Below are 21,311 nucleotides of genomic sequence, written 5' to 3' on the forward strand. Positions count from 1 at the left end.
ATAAAAATAAAAATAAAAATAAAAATAAAAATAAAAATAAAAATAAAAATAAAAATATTTAAAAAAAAATTATTATATTAGAAAGGCAGGAAGTGAACAAATGTAACAGTTACGGATTGTAAAAGTACCAGATGGGGGAAGGGGGGGGATTTAATAAACTTTGCTTCTTCCTACTCTTTTTGGACATGTGGAACTGTGAACTGATTATGTGATGCACTCAATTGTAATCTGATGAATGTTCAAATGAAATAAAACCATTACCATTACCCTTACCATTACCATTACCATTACCATTACCATTACCAATACCAATACCAATACCAATACCAATACCAATACCAATACCAATACCAATACCAATACCAATACCAATACCAATACCAATACCATGTTTTAAAGCAGGATTCTGTGCTACGTGCAGTGCAACGTTACCGCATGCTGTAATCATGTCTGTGTATCAGACAAAGAATGTTGACGCAGTCATCGTTCACCTGTCTACGCTCATATGACTTGATGGACGTTTTTTGTACGCGTTGGATTCTCGAGATAAAAGAAAGCATTGTGGAATTTGTCGCGTCTGTCACGAGACATACGCCCACCTACGTATAAAGAGCTCCGCTTGCCGGGACGAAACACTGCTGACTTATTGATCTGATGTGAAGGACGGGTATTCCTTTGTCACGGCAATGATTTGGGGAATGGTATTATAAGAGGAGGAAAAGGTAAGAAGATACTCATTAGCATTACTTGAGATGATGCACTTTCTTATATGATCTAATAGAGTTGGGATCACAATTATCACTCAGTACATCTCATAACAGCAACCTTTCAGTTTCTACCTCACCTTAAGCAAAATGTGTTTTGTCCTTAAAGAACTTTGTGTTCTACTCATTTTTGTGCATGATGCATTTCAATCACAGGTTTCCACTCCAATCTGTATTGTTAGTAATGCGGTGCAGCCCAGAAGAAAAAGTCCATCAAAAAGGGAGAAAAGAGACTCATTCGTCATGTCCACCAAACTTGTAAAGAGGCTGAGCAGCAAAAGAAAAAGTAAGTAAGGCTTTCACAGCGTGACAGGCTTTCACAGCATTTGTTTGATGTGTAATTAAACGTGATGCCCATAGTACGCCATAAACAAGCGTGAAATGTTCAAGTTAAATATTAAATATTGAGGTATTCATTGTCAGATTGTCACGTAAGCTCATGCTTATGTTCTGCGAAAAGGTCTACATTGTCCACATGTCATTTGTCTGTTGTCTTTGATGGAAAAAACCAAAAAACAAAAATGAGGGCCAAAGTGGTCATTAATGGATTTTCAGTGTGACCACACAAAATCCCGGCCCATTTGGCAATAAAGTCGTTTCTTGTTTATTGCGGTTAATTGATTCTATACCCAAAGTCAATTATCACAAAGTCCAGTTCAAATTAATAAATGGAATATTTTCATAGTTAGAGCATAGAAAACCTGTTTAACCTGTCAACCTATTTACACCACATTGCTAATGCGTAGGCTACGGGATCACTGTAGGGACATAAGTATCAATTTATTTATTCTAAACTTAAGAAAGGGTGTCAAACAGAGTGGGGAAGGACAAAGTAAAAAGCCAAAATCTTACCACTGCCACACAGAATGGGAGGATTTTTTTTTTGACTGTATGCAGTGTTCAGGTAATGGGATGGTGTCACTGTTTGGTGTCACCACTGACGCCAATTATGACTTGTTTTTCTATATTTTATGGCAAATACCTGGTATAGTCAACAACAAAACAGCGATCATTTATTAATTCAGTAAAAAAATTAATTGTGGATGGGACAACTGTATAGGTCCGTATAGACGGTTATATAATGTTCATTGTTGTGACAATAAACTGAGTGATTTTACAATATACATATTTTAAAATAGCCGTTATTTCGCCATTAAATGCCACTTTCCCCTGTACTTTACCAGCTTCTCTTGGTTCTACTCACCTCATTTGGGTGCAGTGAGAGTTCCATCGTGCAAAAATGATTTTTTTTGCAATCTACCTGGATTGCAAGATTACATGGTGTTAATGTCCAAGCAGAAGATGTAGTGATTCGACAAAGACTCAAAAGGTACTTGGGATTTGTCAGATCAAAACACGGTCGCTACAAATGACTTCTATCAAAACATGTGATACCAGCGTCTACTAGCAGTAGCCATTAATATTTGAACTTTTAGAATTTAGTTTGTTTAATTTAGTTGTACTTTTTGTGTTTTGATTTGTGGACATAAGTTCAATAGTAGAGTGTGAATGGTTGTTTGTCTATATGTGCCCTGTGATTGGCTGGCGACCAGTCCAAGGTGTACCCAGCCTCTCGCCCGAAGACAGATGGGATAGGCTCCAGCATACCCCTGTGACCCTTGTGAGGATAAGCGGTAGAAAATGAATGGATGGATGGAAGGATGGAAGTTTAACAGTTGAAAGCGTCATGCTCAGGTCATACATTCATTCATGAGAAAACCCACGCATGCACGGGGAGAACATGCAAACTCTACATAGAGATGGCCAAGGGTGGGATTGAGCATTGTTTTGTGATTCAGTTAAATAAAAAGACCAGTCCTTTTGGTTTTTCATTGTATTCTTCATGAAAGTAATGGTCTCTTTCCCTAAAGCCAATATTGTGTATTGTCCCGTGAGCTGAGTGTATTGCAACAACCCTAACAGTGTGTAATGCTAAGGGTACAGCAACAGGCTAAAAAAAAGCCATACAGTTCTTAACTTAGTACCACGTATTAGACGGTAGTACACACTTGCGGATGGGAGTGTACGAGTCGATCTACAGCCTAAAATGACTCTTTGTGCTTGATTCACACCAGAGCCCCTAAAGGACCACAGCAAGTATGAACTTCTCACCACACTTGGCCTGGAGGCTTTCTATCCTTCTCAACTGGACCCAGCATCAATACTGGACCTCAGTACCTGGACGTTGGAGAACCAAGAACCCCAAGGAGCCAGAGATCTGCCACAATCATTCCTTCAAAGGCTTTGGCTGCTTTGCCCAGATGCTCGGAGTCCTTCCTGCAAGGATCGTTCTGATGTTACCGGATTAAGTCTTTCTCCTTCAATCAGTCCTCTTGATGTGGTGTCAGCTGTCTTTATGTGTGCCAACCCTTTCCTCCAGCAGGAGATGGTAGCACGCATGATCCAGTGTCAGTTTGCTGTGCCTTTGATACTTCCTCACATGGATGCAGAAGAGCCGAGCACCTTCCTGCTTTGGCCTTTGAGAGGTGTTGTGAAGCAATGGAGGACTAAACGTAGTGTCCAGGAAGCAGTTTTGGCAAGCACGTCCATGCCAGTGATCACATGTTTGAGGCTTGGCAGCTGCAGGATCTCCAAGTCTGAGGTGCTAAACCACATCATCGGTAGTCAAACATTTCTTCACAGAGGGACGCAAGAGGGAGAACAACCTCGAAGGCTCTCCAACGGTCTTGTGGAGATCGGATGGTATCTTCCCACGGGAGACCCGAACAGAGACATTTTCCCTGTCCCTGTGGTCTTGTCTAACCTCAGAGGAGATGCAAGCAAGCATGAAAAAACTCTCCACCTCCTCTGCCAATCATCTGCAACTGTGCTTGTGTTCTGTAAAAATCTAAAAGACAAAGAGAAGCAACTCCTCGCTTCTTGCAAGGATACGACCAAACTCATTTTGATTGACCTCTCAGAGACTGAAATCACAGAGGACAGAACAGTGGGCTTTCTGGATCCGAACCTTCAGGAGGAGCTGGGTCTTCCTGATGAATCAGTCCTGTCAGGAGCTTCCTTGAATGCCGAGAACTTAGCAAATATATTGTATGGTGTTGTTAAACGTTTGCTACCAGGCCTGAGACTTACGACACTCGAGGCCGCCTCCGAGTTAGCGGTGGAGCAGGGTCTTCAATGTGATGAAGACACGCTGTGTAAAAAGTCAATGGACAGAGCAGAGGAAGTTTTGAAACATCTCGGAGAGGAACCTGCTCTCTTTAGGGAGAGGCAGCTGCCTTTGCAGGGCGTTTCATGGAGTAGGTTGGCTCAAATTGACAAAGAGGAAAGTAAGAAGGACAAAGAAGCTGCCCCACACTTGCAAAAAGAAAAGAAGGACATCTCGGCAAGTCTCACCAGCTACAAAATGACCCCCTCAATGAAGAGCTTCACAGATGCCCTTTTAAGCACTGATAAAGTAGAGAAGATGTATTTCCTTTGTTGGATGAGGGTGAAACTTAGACTGCTGCAAATGCAACAGCAAATCAAAGTGGAAGATCTGATAAAGCAGCAGACTGAAGAGAACAAAGACATTCCTGAGCAACCTGTGCTACCAAACGGGGCCGGTGATACCAGCGATGATAGTTTCTGCACAGATTCTACGTTTGAGGACGAGGAAGTGGTGCAGTTTATAGATTCCCATATGGAAGTTCCCAAATCAGAGAGTCAAGTAAGCTTGAAGCACATTTTGCAAAGTGACAAGGATGAAGGATCGGAGTCTCTGCACTTGTCAAGTGAAAAAGAGTCAGTCGCCAGTGAAGAGATTCTTGACAATAATATCGCTTTAAATCCAGTGCTCAGAGAAAATGGAACCTTTGGTGTTCATGGAAATGACGAGACGTCTTCTGCTGAACAGGAAACTAACCAAAGTTCATCCGTGGATAGTCTGGAAGTCACATCTACAGAACCAATTCAACCTCCACCGTTTTTTCTGGGTCTTGAGCACTTTTTGCGTGAGATGGGTCTCGTTTTTGAACTCACCAACATCCACGGCCACAACGTGGCGCGACTCCCAAATATTGCTGCTGACTTACTCCTCAACGGGATACCCCTGGAACTCATGGATGGAGACGCCTCCAACGTTCCCATGCGTTGGCTCAGCAGTGTGTTTGCGGAGGTCAAACGGCGCCTTCCTCGAGAGCGCTACAGGACGCTAACCAGCCTCGGAGTGCACCATGCAAGAAATGCTGAGATTCTCTCAGCATTATTTAGCGTGAAATTCCCAAATCAGTCTAAAAGCTCTACAAGAGGCGTCTACCTCGTTATCCTACGGCTGCCGTCTGAGCTTAAAAAGAAGCTGAACTGTGATTGTCTCATGCTAATTGATGTTGAGGGTCTTTGCTCGACGCCTCCCGATCCCGAAAAGAAGTATCAGATCTGTGATAATGAAATGGCGACTGTTGCAACAGGACTCGGTGATGTCTTGTTGCAAAATCTGTACTCACGTGGAGCCTCGGAGTTTGAGGCGAGCCTCACTGTTGCAGTCAATGCTCTACTGCGTATCAAAGAATGCGGCTCCATGCCCATCTGCAAAGTTTTGGTCCAAGACGAAGGCATTAATACCATATTAGAGGCCACTCAATTACAACGTGTATCTGACCTTCTGCAGAAAGGAGAAAAAGATAATGTAGCGACACATAACACAAAGACCAAAAGAACAAGCAGCTACTATGTCAAGCCTTGGTACAACGAACCCCTTTCGGTTGATCCGCATCATAGTGAAGCTGTCCTGAAGGTAAAGCGTACCCTCTTTGGAGCACTGAAGGAGGCTGCAGCTCAATCACAAACATCTGGTTTATCTGAATTTATGAGCCGCCTGAGTTCCGTTTGGGAGGCCGTCAAAGCAGAATCCTTCTTTGTTAGTCTGCAAGAAACAGGCGTGGCCTTAGCCTTCTCTATATTTTGCACAGAGCTCTCTCAGTGGGAGGACGACATCATGGAACACATGGAATGCTGGATTAAGAACGCGACCAAGAGAATCTCCTGCACCAATCCAGAAGCGCTGGAACCTTCCTGTCAGAATGACCTCCTGCGTCAACTGAAGAATGAAGCCAAAGAGGAGGTCAAAGTTGAAGTCAATAAGCACCAGGCAAGAGTGAAGGCCCACTTGATGGGAAACAAGCAGCTGAATGCCTATGCTAAAATGCTGAAACCAATCCTCACGAGTAGCATGAATGAGCTCCAAGAAGAACTGACGAGAATGATGATGAAAAAGTTGGACAGAATCAATGAGAACCACTGTTATTACTCTCAGCTCAACAGAATGGAAACCATATTGGAAGATGCGCAAAACACTAAGCTTCATGCCCTGTTAGAGTGCAGTAAATCCAAAAAACATCTCTTTGAAGACGCAGAACTCGAAAATGAATTTGAGGGAATGTGGAATAATGCATTATCCACCTTTGAATTCAGGCTTTCGGATAAAGATGATATCACCAAAAGGGTGATGATGATTCTGAAGGATAACCTCATCCATCACGGTCTCCAAAAGCACTTGAATAAGCTCACAGGCATCGGCCAAAATCAGACCACGTGCTTCCGAGTAGATGACCAGTACTTTGGATACCGCAGCAGAATGAAAAACATGTTTGAAGACAAGAACAATCCGCAGAAAGGCAAAGCCCAGGAGCTTGCACAGAACATCATCGAGAACTACAAGGAGTTTGTTGCGGAAAAAGCCAGTTTATTGCAACATTTCTCTGACAGCGCCATTACTGAGCTCTTAGACATTGTTGATAAAGCTTTGAAAGAAACACCACTGGAAACCAGGACGGCTTTTGAGGTGGATCTGAAAGTCTTCCTGTGTAACGCTGCCTGCAGTGACTTCCAAAAACTCCATGACCGCTACGCCAAGGATAAAGAACTTTTAATGACCATCAAAGCAAAAAAACACATACTCATGGCAAAATTCATTTATCAGTTCCGGAAAAGAGACCAAAGTCAAAGGTTGGCTCACCGATTCTTGTCGGACATCATCACGCCTACGGTGATGGATTACATCTATAAACCTCTAGGGATGCAAATTGTGGACGATATCCAAAGTAGCGCCCCCCAGTATCTATCACCGCAGGCTTTCCACAAGAGTTTACTGGAGGAGCTCATCAAGGAAGACCAGTTTGAAAACTTCATGGAATACTTGCTCTCCTATGACTCCTTCAGGCAAAGGAAAATCAAGGAAGCGGTGGCAGTTCACTTACTGGAGTCGAACGTAAACACATGGAGGCTCCAGAGACTTGGCGAAATCATCGGAAAGATCGCAGCAGCCGTGAGCCAAATGGCCGAAGGCACCAGCGGAGTGCTCAGCGACACCAAGCCACTACTGGAGAGAGTGTGCTTCACCCTGGAGGCAGACGGAGATGTGAGTGTCCCGTGGACGTCCCTGAACGGACCGTTTTATAGCATCACCGCAGAATGGGATCGCTTCATCACATGTTTCATGGAGTTGCTGGCGGGAATGCGGTTGGAGCTGGCCCAGGAGTTCTCCCACAATGCGGATAGCAGCCAGCTTCTTCAGTGCCTTCCCTTTCAACCAAGCGACTTGCTCTTCAGCAGGGTGAAAGGCTGTGATGCCGTGTGTCCTGTGTGCAGAACGCCATGCGGAGAGGAGCAAACCAGACATGAGCTTCACAGGTCCTCCCACCACAGGCCCAAATACCTGTGTTCTTCTACTTCTCTGTCCCATAACACCTCCCCTGAAAGTGTAACTCCAGCTGACGTAGACCCACAAGATGGCGGTACATCCTGCTGGGAGCTCCATGCCCTCCATCCAGACTGGAATATTTCCCCTGAGGAGACACCAAGTCCATACTGGAGGTATGCTTAGAGAGTCACTATGCTGGGCTGCATTTGTTTCCCTACATAATGTAAGCATGTTTCTTTTAGGTATGTGTCAGCAAGAATGAATGAAAGGATTGCAAAGGAAAAACAGCAGCAGCCTGCAAAGATTCCAGACGAGTGGAGGATGATCACACAGCAGGAGGCCTTGGACAGTCTAAGCCTGGGGTCTCAAACATAATTTACTTGGGGACCGCTGGAGGTAAGAAATAAATAAATAAACATAAAAATGTAATATATTGGGCTGCACGGTAGTGAGTGGTTAGCGTGCAGGCTACACAGCTAGGAGACCCTAGTTCGATTCCACACTTGGCCATCTCTGTGTGGAGTTTGCGTGTTCTCCCTGTTCCTCCCACATTCCAAAAACATGCTAGGTTAATTGGCGACTCCAAATTGTCCATAGGTATGAATGTGAGTGTGAATGGTTGTTTGTCTATATGTGCCCTGTGATTGGCCGGCCACCAGTCCAGGGTGTACCCCGCCCTGGGATAGGCTCCAGACCCTTCTAAGAATAAGCGGTAGAAAATAAATTAATGTAATATATTGTGGCGTCGTTTTAATAAGCTGATAAAGTTACATGTTTAGCATTCATATATTCATTCATTCATTTTCTACCGCTTTTCCTCATGAGGGTCGCAGGGGTGCTGGAGCCTATCCCAGCTGTCTTTGGGCGAGAGGCGGGGTACACCCTGGACTGGTGGCCAGCCAATCACAGGGCACATATAGACAAACAACCATTCACACTCACATTCATACCTATGGACAATTTGGAGTCGCCAATTAACCTAGCATGTTTTTGGAATGTGGGAGGAAACCGGAGTACCCGGAGAAAACCCACGCATGCACGGGGAGAACATGCAAACTCCACACAGAGATGGCCGAGGGTGGAATTGAACCCTGGTCCACTCAATGTATCATATTTAATTTATTGCTAATGTTGCTTGGTGATGGTGAAAGTCATATTCAATGCATTCCTATTCATTTTTAAAGGCTATTTTTGTGTAATTACTTGCTATTCATTCCTCTATCTGAATCAGTGCAAAGGAAAGGGACATCAAAGGAATTCAAAGCACGCACAATTCAGACAATATAATCCAGACATTACTCGTCCTGGTTGTTATCTTGCATGAGCGACACCATCACATGTCAAACATCCACATTTTCATCAACAGCACAACGTAATTCTCCGAGAGCATCAGTTCTCTTTGTGAGCATTATTACCTTGGCGGTATTTTAAAAACAAAAACTCTTTTATTGGATCTCATCAGTATGCATTTCTCGTCAGTTTTCCCAGACATCATTCTTTGTACTGTATGCTTTTATTGCAGTGAGAAAAAGCAATCACAACTTCAATTGCCTGCCGCAGAGCTGGGGCTCGCTATCTGGCCTTTGACTGAACGTCCCTGCTTCAAGCCGTCTGAAAAAACTTTTGGGATCTGAAGTTGGGATCTCAAGTGGCCCATCGTCATCACACATACAGTACATTATTATCATTTGACATTGGGCTGTAAAGGGGATTTTTTGCATGCATTTTAAGTGAATGTATTTTTGCCAAATATATGTATGTATGTTGTTTTTTTATATACAATACATATTTAAAGGGGGCCTATTATGCGCATTTTCAGCGTTTTGTATTGAGTTGTGGTCTCCTATAGAGCAGCTACACACAATAACCCACACAGAAAGCTTTCGAGATCTTCCGGATTCTGCACCTCATTCTGCAGTCCCAATTGTGGACATTGTAAGTTTACAGCAGGGAAAGTACAAGAGCAGATAAATTGCAAAATGAAGGTAATACAAATCAAGAAGTTATATACTTATAGGTTATCACATGCTCATGTTTGTCGGTCTCGGGCTGATACTGACACTTGGGGGCATGATACTGGGCCTGATACCAGACAAACCATGTGATGATCTTATTATCACATACTATTTAATCATGAGCTTAATATCACGTAGTATTTAATCAAAAGACAATTTTTTTTCCAGAAAACTTTCAGTTTATTACATGTATTATATCTAAACAGTGTAAACTGTGTGTTCACGCTCGTGCGCTGTTCTCTGATTGGTTGTTTCACGGAACGATACCAGAGCAGCGTGCTCTGAGTGGACAGCTACGGGGGCTGATACTGGACATGGGTAAACTCTATATTTTATCAGTATCACTGCCCTGGGCTTTGACACAGTATCATTTCCGCCTTTTCCCGTATCATTCATGGGCGGTTTCTAGGGTACAGGGCCAATTAATACTGTAGCATGTGATAATGTACACTATTTACATCAATGTACATGTTGATCAAGCCACATGTTTATTGCATGGTTTATTGCATGGTTAATTGGGATTTTCTGAGTAGTTTTTGTTATGGAGTTCATTTTATAGTAAAGGTGTGATAGTGATTATTTCAAATAGAATTGGGGCAGGGGGTTACATTAGAATAAACTGGGAGTCAGCCAGCCTCGGGAACCGATTGTGATCAAATTTGGAGGTTCCACTGTACTTTTCTTCCCTGTTTTGCTGAAATCAATCATGACAAAGCACACACTATCACAGATCAACAATTTGGATTTTCATTCTCTCTTGCTAGTTCAATTTTCTGTTCTGTCGCCATCATCTCCAAAAGGATGTCCTTATTTTTCCACATGGCAGAGCTTCTGATTGTCTCCTGTTGCTCTTCACATGTGAGAGAACACACTTAAGTCACACTTTTAGTCAAGATTGATGGAGCCAACCCCAAAGGTTGTTCCTCCAGGGAAGCGTGAGCAAACATGGGGGGAAGGAAGCAGACCTCACCTGTTCCCTTATGAGGAGTTGAGTGATAGAGGTTATGTGGGTCCTTCTCGTCTCTCCTTCCCTCCTTCCCTCCCTCCCTCCCTCCCCCGTTCCCTTCCTCCCTACCTATCTTCCCTTGGTCTCTCTCGCTCAGTGAGTCCTCTTCACTGTGGGCTGCAGAAAGAACCTTTATTGCTACAATTTGGGGGGTTTTCAGCAACAAAATCATCAGAATACAAAAGCAAGATATTTTTGCATAACCCAAGCTCTCAAAAAAAGGATTTGAACTTGAACATATGTTTCATTTCTAACAGCAGCTCGGTAAGTGTTTACTTCTACTGATATTACTTCTATGATATTATTGCAGTCATTTCATAACAAACATATTTTTGGTTATTACTAAATTAACTTATTTTTGTAGGACAGACATCTAAATATATATTTAAAATGTCATGCAGGTATTGCGTTTTTAATGCAGCCACTAATATCACAGTATGCTAATACTGGGAAGTCAATATATTATGTCTCATCTATCTAATCTGCAAGTCAATATGTCAATTATACATGATGCATACATGTAGATATTTTGCATATGACACTGTGCTGTGGAGAAAGATGTAATTATGGGGGGGGGGGGTGTATTGAAAGTGACATCTTTTTAAATTCTGTAATTTGAAATTATTTTCTGCCACGTTCTGAAGATAGAACATTGAAAATAGGTTGAAAATGGATGCATTTTTCAACTGGATTATGCATGTTTAAAACACGCATAATGAATCTAGATGCATTCAGGAGTATCGCACACACTCATAAATATAATATATATACAGCATATATTATGATAATCACATAATATATATATATTATTCTATATAACTTTCATTATTATTGTTATTATTATTAGGCTTTTTATTATTTCATTAATGCATTAGTTTTACCCCAAATGTATATCCTTGATATGTTTATAATGTGAAATAAGTCCTGTATAACAGATATATCTGCTATTATATTATAATATAGATAAATAATATAAGATATTATTTGTAATATCAAATATTTCTAATTATTAGCATACATTTTTTTATTATAAAAAAATAAAAAAATCATGTAAAAATATATGTTGGTGTTCAATATTTTCTGTATTATTAATTTATAGGTACTGTAGAAAAAAATCACAATATATATATAGATATAATATTCTGTATTATTAATTTATAGGTACTGTAGAAAAAAATCATAATATAATATATATATATATATATTTATTTTGTTTTTTTATTTACAGTACCTATAAATACCTAAATACCTATAAGTACCTATAAATTAATAATACATATTGTTCTTCATATAAAACACCCAGGAAAATGAATCCATCAAGGTTATTATCCTCTGGTGAAATTCTTGAGCAGGTTATACCAGCGTGTGAGTGTAATATATGTACATAGTTGGTGTATTGTGACGGCAGACGACACACAGACTTCGGATCATCTCAGCCAATGGCTAGAAGAGACATCATTAATCCTCATCAAAATTCAACCATTGTTCATAATCAACCTCGCTCGCCCTAACTCATCTTTCCATCTTCCCTGTCAAACAATGGAACTTTGATGATATGTCTCAATGAAGAGACCAGTATAGTTAATTGAAAGGGGTGGGAGTGTGTGGGAGGGGGGGGGGGGGCAAAGTAAACAAGAAAGTCACCCGGAGTTCTTATATTTGACATTTGAGCCTTCTCCATTCTTCTCACGCTTTCCAAATTAGCCTCACAGTGTGGATGGCTTCCACAAAGACCATGGCAACCGTGTTACTAGGCAGGGCTAATTTGCCTTAATAAGACAAGAGAGCATTTTTACGCTTAAACATTGGAGGGAGAGAAACAAATGGCACTGTAATTAACAACACGGCTCTGCTGATTGACAATGAACTCACTGACACACGACTTCTAAGCAATTAAGTGAAGATTTCATTTTGTGTGTAGCTTATGCTAAACCATCAAGAGGCTCATGTTACTGGACCTGACAGGACATGACCATGTCAATATGTTCATCCAGACCTGATTGGATGCTGGATGCAGTCGCTTTCTTTATTAATACGCTGCTCTGCATGCACTACTATCAGCATAAATGCACTTCAGGCTAAAGCAGTGCCCTTGCAATCTGAAGAGAGAAAAAATAAACATAGAAAAATACAATATTATTACTAATATAAATGTAATAATATACAAAAAAAATTCTGCGCCCCAAAAACAATGTGAGAAAAATGTAATTACACAATTATTCTACTTTGTCATCAAATATTTTTAATTATAAATTATGACATGGTAATAATAGTACAAAGGTGACCATAGGGGTGCTATTCCATGTCTGAAGAGCTCTAATGATGTAAAAAAACTGTATTTAAAAAGTTGTAAACAGCTTTTCTTTGCTGTAACGATGAAAATAATATTTCATTTGTAAAGAAGAAATTGTACTTCACTAATCGCTTAAGTATTTACTGTATATACTAGTATATATTGTATATGTATATATACATATACACACATATACATACAGTATATACAGTATACACACGCACATATATACAGTATAGATAAAATGCAATTAATCACAGAGTTACTCTGGATTCATCACATTTAATCACAGCTAGAAATATGTTTTTATCTATAAGAAGTAGGGGAAATCTTTTTGTGGTATACCAGGGTATATTAGGGGTGGAGGCGAACCCGAATGCGGTATTCGCAGCGGCACAAAGAATGACTTTTTTATGATTAATTCGAACAAATACTTTTTAAAATATTTGTATTCGTGAAGATATCCAGTGTAATGAGCGAGTGGTGTTCAGCAGTCGGGGGCGGGGCCAAAGCGACACAGTAGTTGCATCCGTATTTTGCTATGTAAACACACGACCTTTCACCTCAACCATGTTTCAGATGTAGTTTTCGACTATCAGTAATAGCGGAGTTTGACTGGGACATTATTCTGTTGTGCTGCATTTAGTTGCTATTTACTTCTGGGGTTGGGGTTCTCCTGTTGGCTCTGTTAGCATTAGCTCGCTAACGTTAAGGCTGTTGACAATGTAACGTTCACATTGGCTTTAAGCGGTTAAGTAAGTAAGGCTTGGGAAGGGAACTTGCGTAGAATTGAGTACACTTCTGGGTGGTATTTGGTATGTTTAAGTTAATGGGGGGGTTAAGTGTAGGGGGGGTCATGTTCACAATGATAATGGTAATGGCAGCTGAATAACCACTGTATTCAGTTGGCCAATTATTTGTAACAGCAGGATAGAGCACTTACTCTCGTCGTGGCATGAACACTCCCCAACACTTCCTCAATCTCTTATTCTACCCTTTTCCCTCAAACGATGGTTCTATCCAGCATGCTGAACATGACTGCCCTCTATATCTAACACATGAAACAGCAGCTGGGAACAATACAATATACCCAACACTACAATATTTTATTAGTTTTTGGTTCAGCCATCCTTACAGGTTCATTGATGGATTTATGAAAACATAATCGGTCAATTTATTCAAAATTAAATTTATTGTATTATTATTGTTTGTATTTTTAGTTTATTAAATATTTTTCCAGGGAGGGAGACATTTTAAATTTTACTTGAATACAAATACAGGCTGCATTGCACACCCCTAGTATACACATATATACATACATACACACATATATATAGGGGGCTGTGGCTAACGCGCAGGCCTCACAACTAGGAGACCTGAGTTCAATTCCATCCTCGGTCAACTCTGTGCGGAATTTGCATGTTCTTCCCATGCATGCGTGGGTTTTCTCCTTAATTGGCGACTCCAAATTGTCCATAGGTATGAATGTGAGTGTGAATGGTTGTTTGTCTATATGTGCTCTGTGATTGGCTGGCCACCAGTCCAGGGTGTACCCTGCCTCCCGCCTGAAGACAGCTGGGATAGGCTCCAGCAGCCCCGTGACCCTCATGAGGATAAGCGGTAGAAAATGTATAGTTAATTAAGTGTAATTAACAGTACATTTATTTATTAAATAAATAATTTATTTTGTACATATATATATAAAATTATATATATAAAATTATATAAAATTTCATGTTGCAAAATATTGCTTTTTTCTGGCCAAATTATAGACGTGTAAATATTCATCATAGCATTTTACTGTAAGACGCTTCATGCTTCTTGTTATTTATTTTCTTTAAGTTGATCATATTGTTACTATCTAATGAGAAGTATCGACATGAAAGAAATACTACAAAGTGTATGGTGATGTTTTGCATAACAGAGAAAAAAAAGATGATAATATCGTGCCCAGGTTGCCTTCTTGTGGCAAAAGAACACTTTGTGTTTGGAATCTATCATCGTGCTTTTCCACAGAAAGCTTTGGTGGAGAAAGAGCCGCAATCCACAGTCATCTGTGGAGTAAACACACACTGTTTTAAATTCATAGGTGCCACTGCATTGAACAAAAACACTGTCAGGAGCCCACAGTGTTTATTAAAACCATTTTCCCGCATGCTGTCTTCTGTACCGACAACCTTTCCATACTGGGGGTAAAAATTCAGCGTTTCATTTCAAAGCAGGGAAACGTAACAACTAATAGAAGTTGGAGACCATTCACTTTCTGGGTGACGCCAAAAAGCCACTTTGTAGAAGAGAGGAGAAGTGGCTGCAGGTGAATAGACTTTCAGCTTCCAATTAAATGCAGACATTCCCACTGCTATGCCGCAGGGAGTTAAAAGAGACGAGATCGATATCTAACAAGCATCTGTCCTGAGGAGATAAGGCTGCAGCTTGGACTCGGGCTTAGGTAGGGAGACCAAATGTCCAGTTTTTCCCAGGACTTCTTAGAACATTCTGTGTTCATGTCCTTTTAGAAAGAAAAAAAATATCCTGTTTTTTCTTTGTTGTTATAATTTTTCACTAAATTAAAATTTTAGATTTTTGTGCAATACAACTTCAAGTTGCAAGTGTGTGAGAGCTGTTTTTTTGAAAATAATTTCATTGATTTATTTATCCTGCAATGAGACTTGAAAAGAGAACTATTATTTTCTTTCTTTTTAATACAGAAGAGACTTTATTTCTACCATATTTTAGCACCACTGAAACTTATCATAGAGATATTATTTCATGCATAATAAAATATGTTGCATAACCTTACAGATGCATGAGAATTAGATAGTAGTAGGCACAGTTGGCGACCTATTCATTCATTCATTTTCTACCGCATTTCCTCATGAGGGTCGCAGGGGTGCTGGAGCCTATCCCAGCTGTCTTCGGGCGAGAGGTGGGGTACACCTTGGACTGGTGACCATCCAGTTACAGGGCACATATAGACAAACAACCATTCACACTCACATTCATACCTATGGACAATTTGGAGTCGCCAATTAACCTAGCATGTTTTTGGAATGTGGGAGGAAACCGGAGTACCTGGAGAAAACCGACACATGCACGGGGAGAACATGCAAACTCTACACAGAGTATATGGCCGAGGGTGGAATTGAACTCGGGTTTCCTAGCTGTGTGGCCTATTTTTTTTTATGCATAGGAACATTTAATGTATTTTTTTGCCTAAATTAGGCATTTTCGAGCATTTAACGACGAAATGAACTAAACTACAGCATTGAGATGATATTGGACACTGGACACTAGGTGTCAATAATGTTACTGTAATGTTCAGTGAGACACACAAGCACCAAACAGATCAGGAAGACCTGGGTCATCTCTTTGTGGAGTTTCCATGTCCAACCCGTGCATGTGTAGGTTTCCTCTCATATTCCAAAAAACATGCATGATAAGGCATCTTTGGGTAAAATGTCCAGTATCATTTGAGTAGGTCGCCCTAGTTTGGGTTCATTTATGCCACTCAGACGTAATCAACCGCTGGAATATGCTGGCCATTTGTTGTGATACCTTGAAGAGTTTCAAACGTCTTCTCAGATCGTTACCACATACTTTGCAGATACAGCAGAGGCCAATGTAGTGATACTTCCTTGCTGGATCCCCCGCTAGCTTTTATCCACCAGCAGCATTGATTGATGAAGTGACGGAGCGAGTGGGTTTGAACAGTTCGAGTAAGAGTACATAATGTACCCCTGCATGCTGTCTCGGAAGGCATTACAGGCAATGAAATATCAATCCTCGCTCAGGGCTCACTCAGGATAATCATTTTTGCACCTCCGCAGAAAATCTTTGCTAGGTGGATGAACGAAGATAATCACTTTAACTACTTTGGAGGAATGTGGCTTTTTAGGGGCATAGAAATGTCCCTCTGACCATTATCTCGTTCATCCTTGCATCTACCATATTGACCCCACTATAAGAGCACTTTCAATTTGATGTGCAGATCGGTGACACCTGCAGATGATTTACCACACGATCTCTGTGGAAGAGTAGCGGAAGAAGGGCAGAAGGAGTTTCACAGCGTCTTTGTGGATTTCGAAAAAACATATGATAAAGTGCTGAGAGGGGAATTCTGGGCTGACAGAAAAATACAATCAAACCTCTGTTTTGTACACCCCAAAAAATAATTGACTATTAATAGTTAATTGTTAATAATTAACTATTCATTGCTGATGGGAAAATTGACCTCAATTTTCATACATTTCTCGGTTTTCATCTTACCTATTCGAACAAATCAATAACAAAAAGCGAGGTTCTACTGTATGTGTGAAGAAAATGACTTGACTTTTCCCGATTGCCTTCCACCATAGGTGAGCATGGACATCCTAATGAAAGCAGACTTCACAGTGAGCGACAACACAAGCCGCCAGGAAGAAGCTGACAGACTGGAAGGAAGCCAAAGCCAAGCACTCAACCATAGCGACCCGTTGGACATGTTCGTCGGCATGGAGCTTCTCCTTCAATTCAAACCTCTCTTCATGCCTCTCTACTGCCTCGTAGTGGTCATCGCCAGCGTGGGGAACTCCTCCTTGTTGACTTGCATCCTGCTGGATAAGAAACTCCACAATGCCACCAACTTTTTCATCGGTAACTTGGCGGCCGGAGACCTGCTGATGTGTTTGAGCTGCGTTCCGCTGACCATGTCCTATGCCTTCGATAGCCATGGATGGGCATTTGGGAGACCGCTGTGTCACTTGGTGCCTTTGCTGCAGTGCGCTACTGTCTTTGTATCTGTGCTCTCCCTTACAGCTATCGCTGTGGATCGATACATCGTCTTAGGTAAGATGTCTGGGGAAACCTGCTTCTTTGGTCCCGTCTTCAGGAAGTATTGTCTCAGTCTGTAGTCTCTGTCCTATGAATCCCAGTCCTGGTGGCAGCTGTGTTGTGTTTGTGTTGCTATGGTAATTGCTGTGCAACATTCTAACAGTAAATGCATGCTATACATCCACATAACCAGAAGAATGTCAACTAAAAGCTTACCAAGGCCACCTTTTAGAAAACAGAAGACAATTCAAACCACAAGCACTTAAATGGGAAACCAAAAATAAGTGAACATTCACAGACCCGCCTAGCATACTGTATGTTATTAATCATTTCATAAAAGAAAAGACTGCACGGCGGTCGAGTGGTTAGCGCGCAGACCTCACAGATGGGTAGAGTTTGCTTGTTCTCCCCGTGCATGCATGGGTTTTTTTTCCGGGTACTCTGGTTTCCTCCCACATTCCAAAAACATGCTAGGTTAATTGGCCACTCCAAACTGTCCATATTATCCATAGGTATGAATGTGAGTGTGAATGGTTGTTTGTCTATATGTGCCCTGGGATTGGCTGGCGACCAGTCCAGGGTGTACCCCGCCTCTCGCCCAAAGACAGCTGGGATAGGCTGGGATAAACCCTTGTGAGGAAAAGCGGCTGAAAATGTATGAATGAATAAAAGAAAAGAATAACGCAAAAAACATCCAACATCCAAACAAACCTTTGGTGCTAATTTACATTTACACACTAGGACAGATTACCTGTCAACCTTTCCATTTTCACCAGGAAACTACAGGATTTAATAGTTTGCTGGATTCTTCCCGTTGTTTCCCTTTAATGAAAACAAAAATAATCTTGCAGTTCACGGGAATACATTCTGTAGACGGTGGAATTTCTTGTGGAAAAACAGAATTTCGATCCCTGCTTCCTCAGTCCATCCCAATCACTTGTAACTTTTATGGTGGGTGGAGTTAGGGACACATATTATCATTCCCAAACAAACTTCCAGACTTGTGGATGGGTGCATCCGTATGACACCATGTCTTCCGTCTCATTTATTGAGCTTTCAATGCTGTTGTTTCAGCTCACCCAGTGCGGAGGAGGATCTCGTTGGGGGGTTGTGGCGCCGTGGCTTTGGCTGTGTGGCTTTTGTCTCTGGCCTTGGCGGCACCTGCGTCCTTCTACACACGCTACCTCGACTTGCGACCCAGCGGCATCGACCTGGTGGTGTGCGACGAGTTCTGGCCCGAGAACGACAACCTGCGACTGTTCTACTCCTGCTTCATTCTCATCACCTCTTACATGATCCCACTGCTGTCCGTCAGCATCTCCTACTGTGCCATCAGCCTCAGCCTCAAACGCTATTCGGTACCTGGGGAGCGGAGCGGCGGGAAACAGCACTGGAAGCAAAAGCGGAAAAAGACCTTCTCTCTGTTGGTGGCCTCGGTGCTGGCCTTTGCTCTCTGCTGGCTGCCTTTGCAGGTGACACATTCAAGCCGTAGATAGGATTAACTGTCCATAAAAGGAATCCATCGCTATGAAAGAGGCTCATCATCATTCCCTCTACTCGGACATTATGTCTGCGATGAGCCATGCAAAAGCCAAACATTTTAGATCATCATGGTCATAGGAGGAGGGACGATAATGCAACATAGCTGAACAAACACGTCCCCCGCAGATCACCTAGATTGCTGCCAAAAAAGTGGGAGGGCAATTTGGGGTAATCGGGTTATAATCACCACCAGGGATGTAGTATCTCACAACTGTATTGCCAGCAATTTTGACTCTAACGACCAAGTTGACTCATTTTCAGTCACAAGGGCATCCACTGTCTGGAACTGATGTCCATTTTTGTAAACTTCCCTTGCCATCCATGCCCAAATGTTCTCCATTGGATATAAATCAGGGGAACACACACAGAGATCCAAAAGAAGTAGATTTTTTCTTCAGAAAAAGTTGTCTGTCGGTGAAAGGCAGTCGTTACCACAAAGACAAGAGCCTTGAGTCATGAGGGATGCACCCTGCAACATCTGCACATAGCCACCTGCCGTTTGACGCGCCTGCACAACCCGAAGCTCCATTGTTCCATTGAAGGATCATGATAGCATGCCCTCCACTGTGCCATGTGGAAAACCTTGTCATGCCAGAAACATTGGAAGCCATCAGGGCCATAATTTTTTTTATCATAAGAGAATAAAAATGTCTTCCACCTTTAAATGTCCCATATTTAGTGCTCCTGTACAATTTCCAAAACAGGCAGTTTTGTGGCATTGAAGGAGACAAGGCCTTTGAAGATGTTTTTGTCCTTAAAAGCCTTCTCTCACAGATGCCGCCTGATGGTTATTGGACTGCACTCGGCACCAACAATATTCATTTGGAGGGAGCATGGTCCCGTCCAGACAACTGGATCCACTGGCTCAAGGCTGATGACATTTTTGGGGCTCTATTCAAATGACTCTCTGGCTGCATATGTAGCTCATTAAGCCCACCGCGTACAAAGACAGAAAGCTTTTCTGCCTTTGCCATCAAGTGATCATAACAGTGGAAAATAACATTCTATCCATATTTTGCCAATAATTGAGATTTTAAAGATTGTGTATATTGCATGTGTAATAGCGGTATTCAACATTAAGCATAAACATTGCTGATGTGTTGATTGTAAGCAACCTCTCAGTGCAACGTATTGCATAACATTATGTTTGGTATTGTTGTGTCATTTCAAGGTGCTCAACCTCTTACTGGACTTGGATCCAGACTGTGACATCATAGGCAAGCGCTACATAAACGTCCTCCAAGTCTGCTGTCACTTGGTGGCCATGAGCTCTGCGTGTTACAACCCCTTCATCTACGCGTCGCTGCACAGCAAGGTACGCATGCACCTGAGGGGCTACCTGTGTCCCTGTCCCAATCAGAGGATGGTGCAGAGGTCCTTGTCCCGCAGCTGATCTCCATGACGGAGAGGCAAGGCCTGAAATAGTCACGTATTTTTTTGTCTCCTGTATTATTTATTTGGTGATCATCCAGAAAGGATCCACACAAGGATGGTTTATGAAAAGAGTAGTGGACTGAAGACAGGACTTATAATAGATGATAGAACACTGATCCTGGCATACAGTAGATCCCCGTGATTCACAATACCTGTGAATAGCGCCCATAAAAATGCCTATTTTTGACACACAGATCGCTCCGCTCCTCCCTTTCCAAACCCTCCTGCTAGCTTGGCATTGGCATTCTCCTTTGATTTCTGATCAACATTTGAATACAAATAAAGGTGTTGTAATTATGAACTCCCCGTTTCCCTTCCATTGCCTGAAAGAATGTAGAAGTTACGCGGCTGTAGGGTGCCATCACGGAATAAATGAAATTGAGGAGGAGGACTGCAACAATCTGTTTTAACAAGGATACAAAAACGCTACAGCAAGGCGGAATAGCGCTAGCGCGAATGGCACTGTCAGGGAGTGAAATACACCTTTCATTCATTCATTTTCTACCGCTTATCCTCACGAGGCGAGGTACACCCTGGACTGGTGGCCAGCCAATCACAGGGCACATATAAACAAACAACCATTCCCACTCACATTCATACCTATGGACAATTTGGAGTCGCCAATTAACCTAGCATGTTTTTGGAATGTGGGAGGAAACCGGAGTACCCGGAGAAAACCCACGCATGCACGAGGAGAACATGCAAACTCCACACAGAGATGGCCAAGGGTGGAATTGAACCCAGGTCTGCGTGTTAACCAAACGACCGCCGTGCAGCCCCTGAAATACACCTGAGTCACTTAATAATTCTG

The 21,311-nt window shown here is 41.9% G+C and overlaps 2 protein-coding genes across 2 annotated transcripts; both read left to right on the forward strand.

The window, feature by feature from the left end:
* Positions 1 to 565: 565 nt before the first annotated feature.
* On the forward strand, positions 566 to 9,213 carry gvin1l2 (GTPase, very large interferon inducible 1-like 2). Its single transcript, XM_078792811.1, has 6 exons — positions 566 to 722; positions 921 to 1,050; positions 2,840 to 4,388; positions 4,647 to 7,574; positions 7,644 to 7,797; positions 8,924 to 9,213. The coding sequence occupies exons 2-5, from the start codon at positions 1,008 to 1,010 to the stop codon at positions 7,774 to 7,776; spliced, it is 4,653 nt and encodes a 1,550-aa protein (XP_078648937.1). The 5' UTR covers positions 566 to 722; positions 921 to 1,007; the 3' UTR covers positions 7,777 to 7,797; positions 8,924 to 9,213.
* Positions 9,214 to 9,355: 142 nt separating this feature from the next.
* On the forward strand, positions 9,356 to 20,831 carry LOC131134965 (prolactin-releasing peptide receptor). Its single transcript, XM_058080717.2, has 4 exons — positions 9,356 to 10,686; positions 17,071 to 17,539; positions 18,599 to 18,996; positions 20,238 to 20,831. Exons 1-4 carry the CDS (start codon positions 10,315 to 10,317, stop codon positions 20,457 to 20,459), a joined length of 1,461 nt encoding a protein of 486 aa, XP_057936700.2. The 5' UTR covers positions 9,356 to 10,314; the 3' UTR covers positions 20,460 to 20,831.
* The last annotated feature ends 480 nt before the right edge of the window (positions 20,832 to 21,311 follow it).

The sequence above is a fragment of the Doryrhamphus excisus genome, linkage group LG8 (genome assembly GCF_037039965.1).
Source record: "Doryrhamphus excisus strain RoL-2023G ecotype Guam linkage group LG8, RoL_Dexc_Guam_v1.1, whole genome shotgun sequence".
NCBI classification, from domain to species: Eukaryota; Metazoa; Chordata; class Actinopteri; order Syngnathiformes; family Syngnathidae; genus Doryrhamphus; species Doryrhamphus excisus.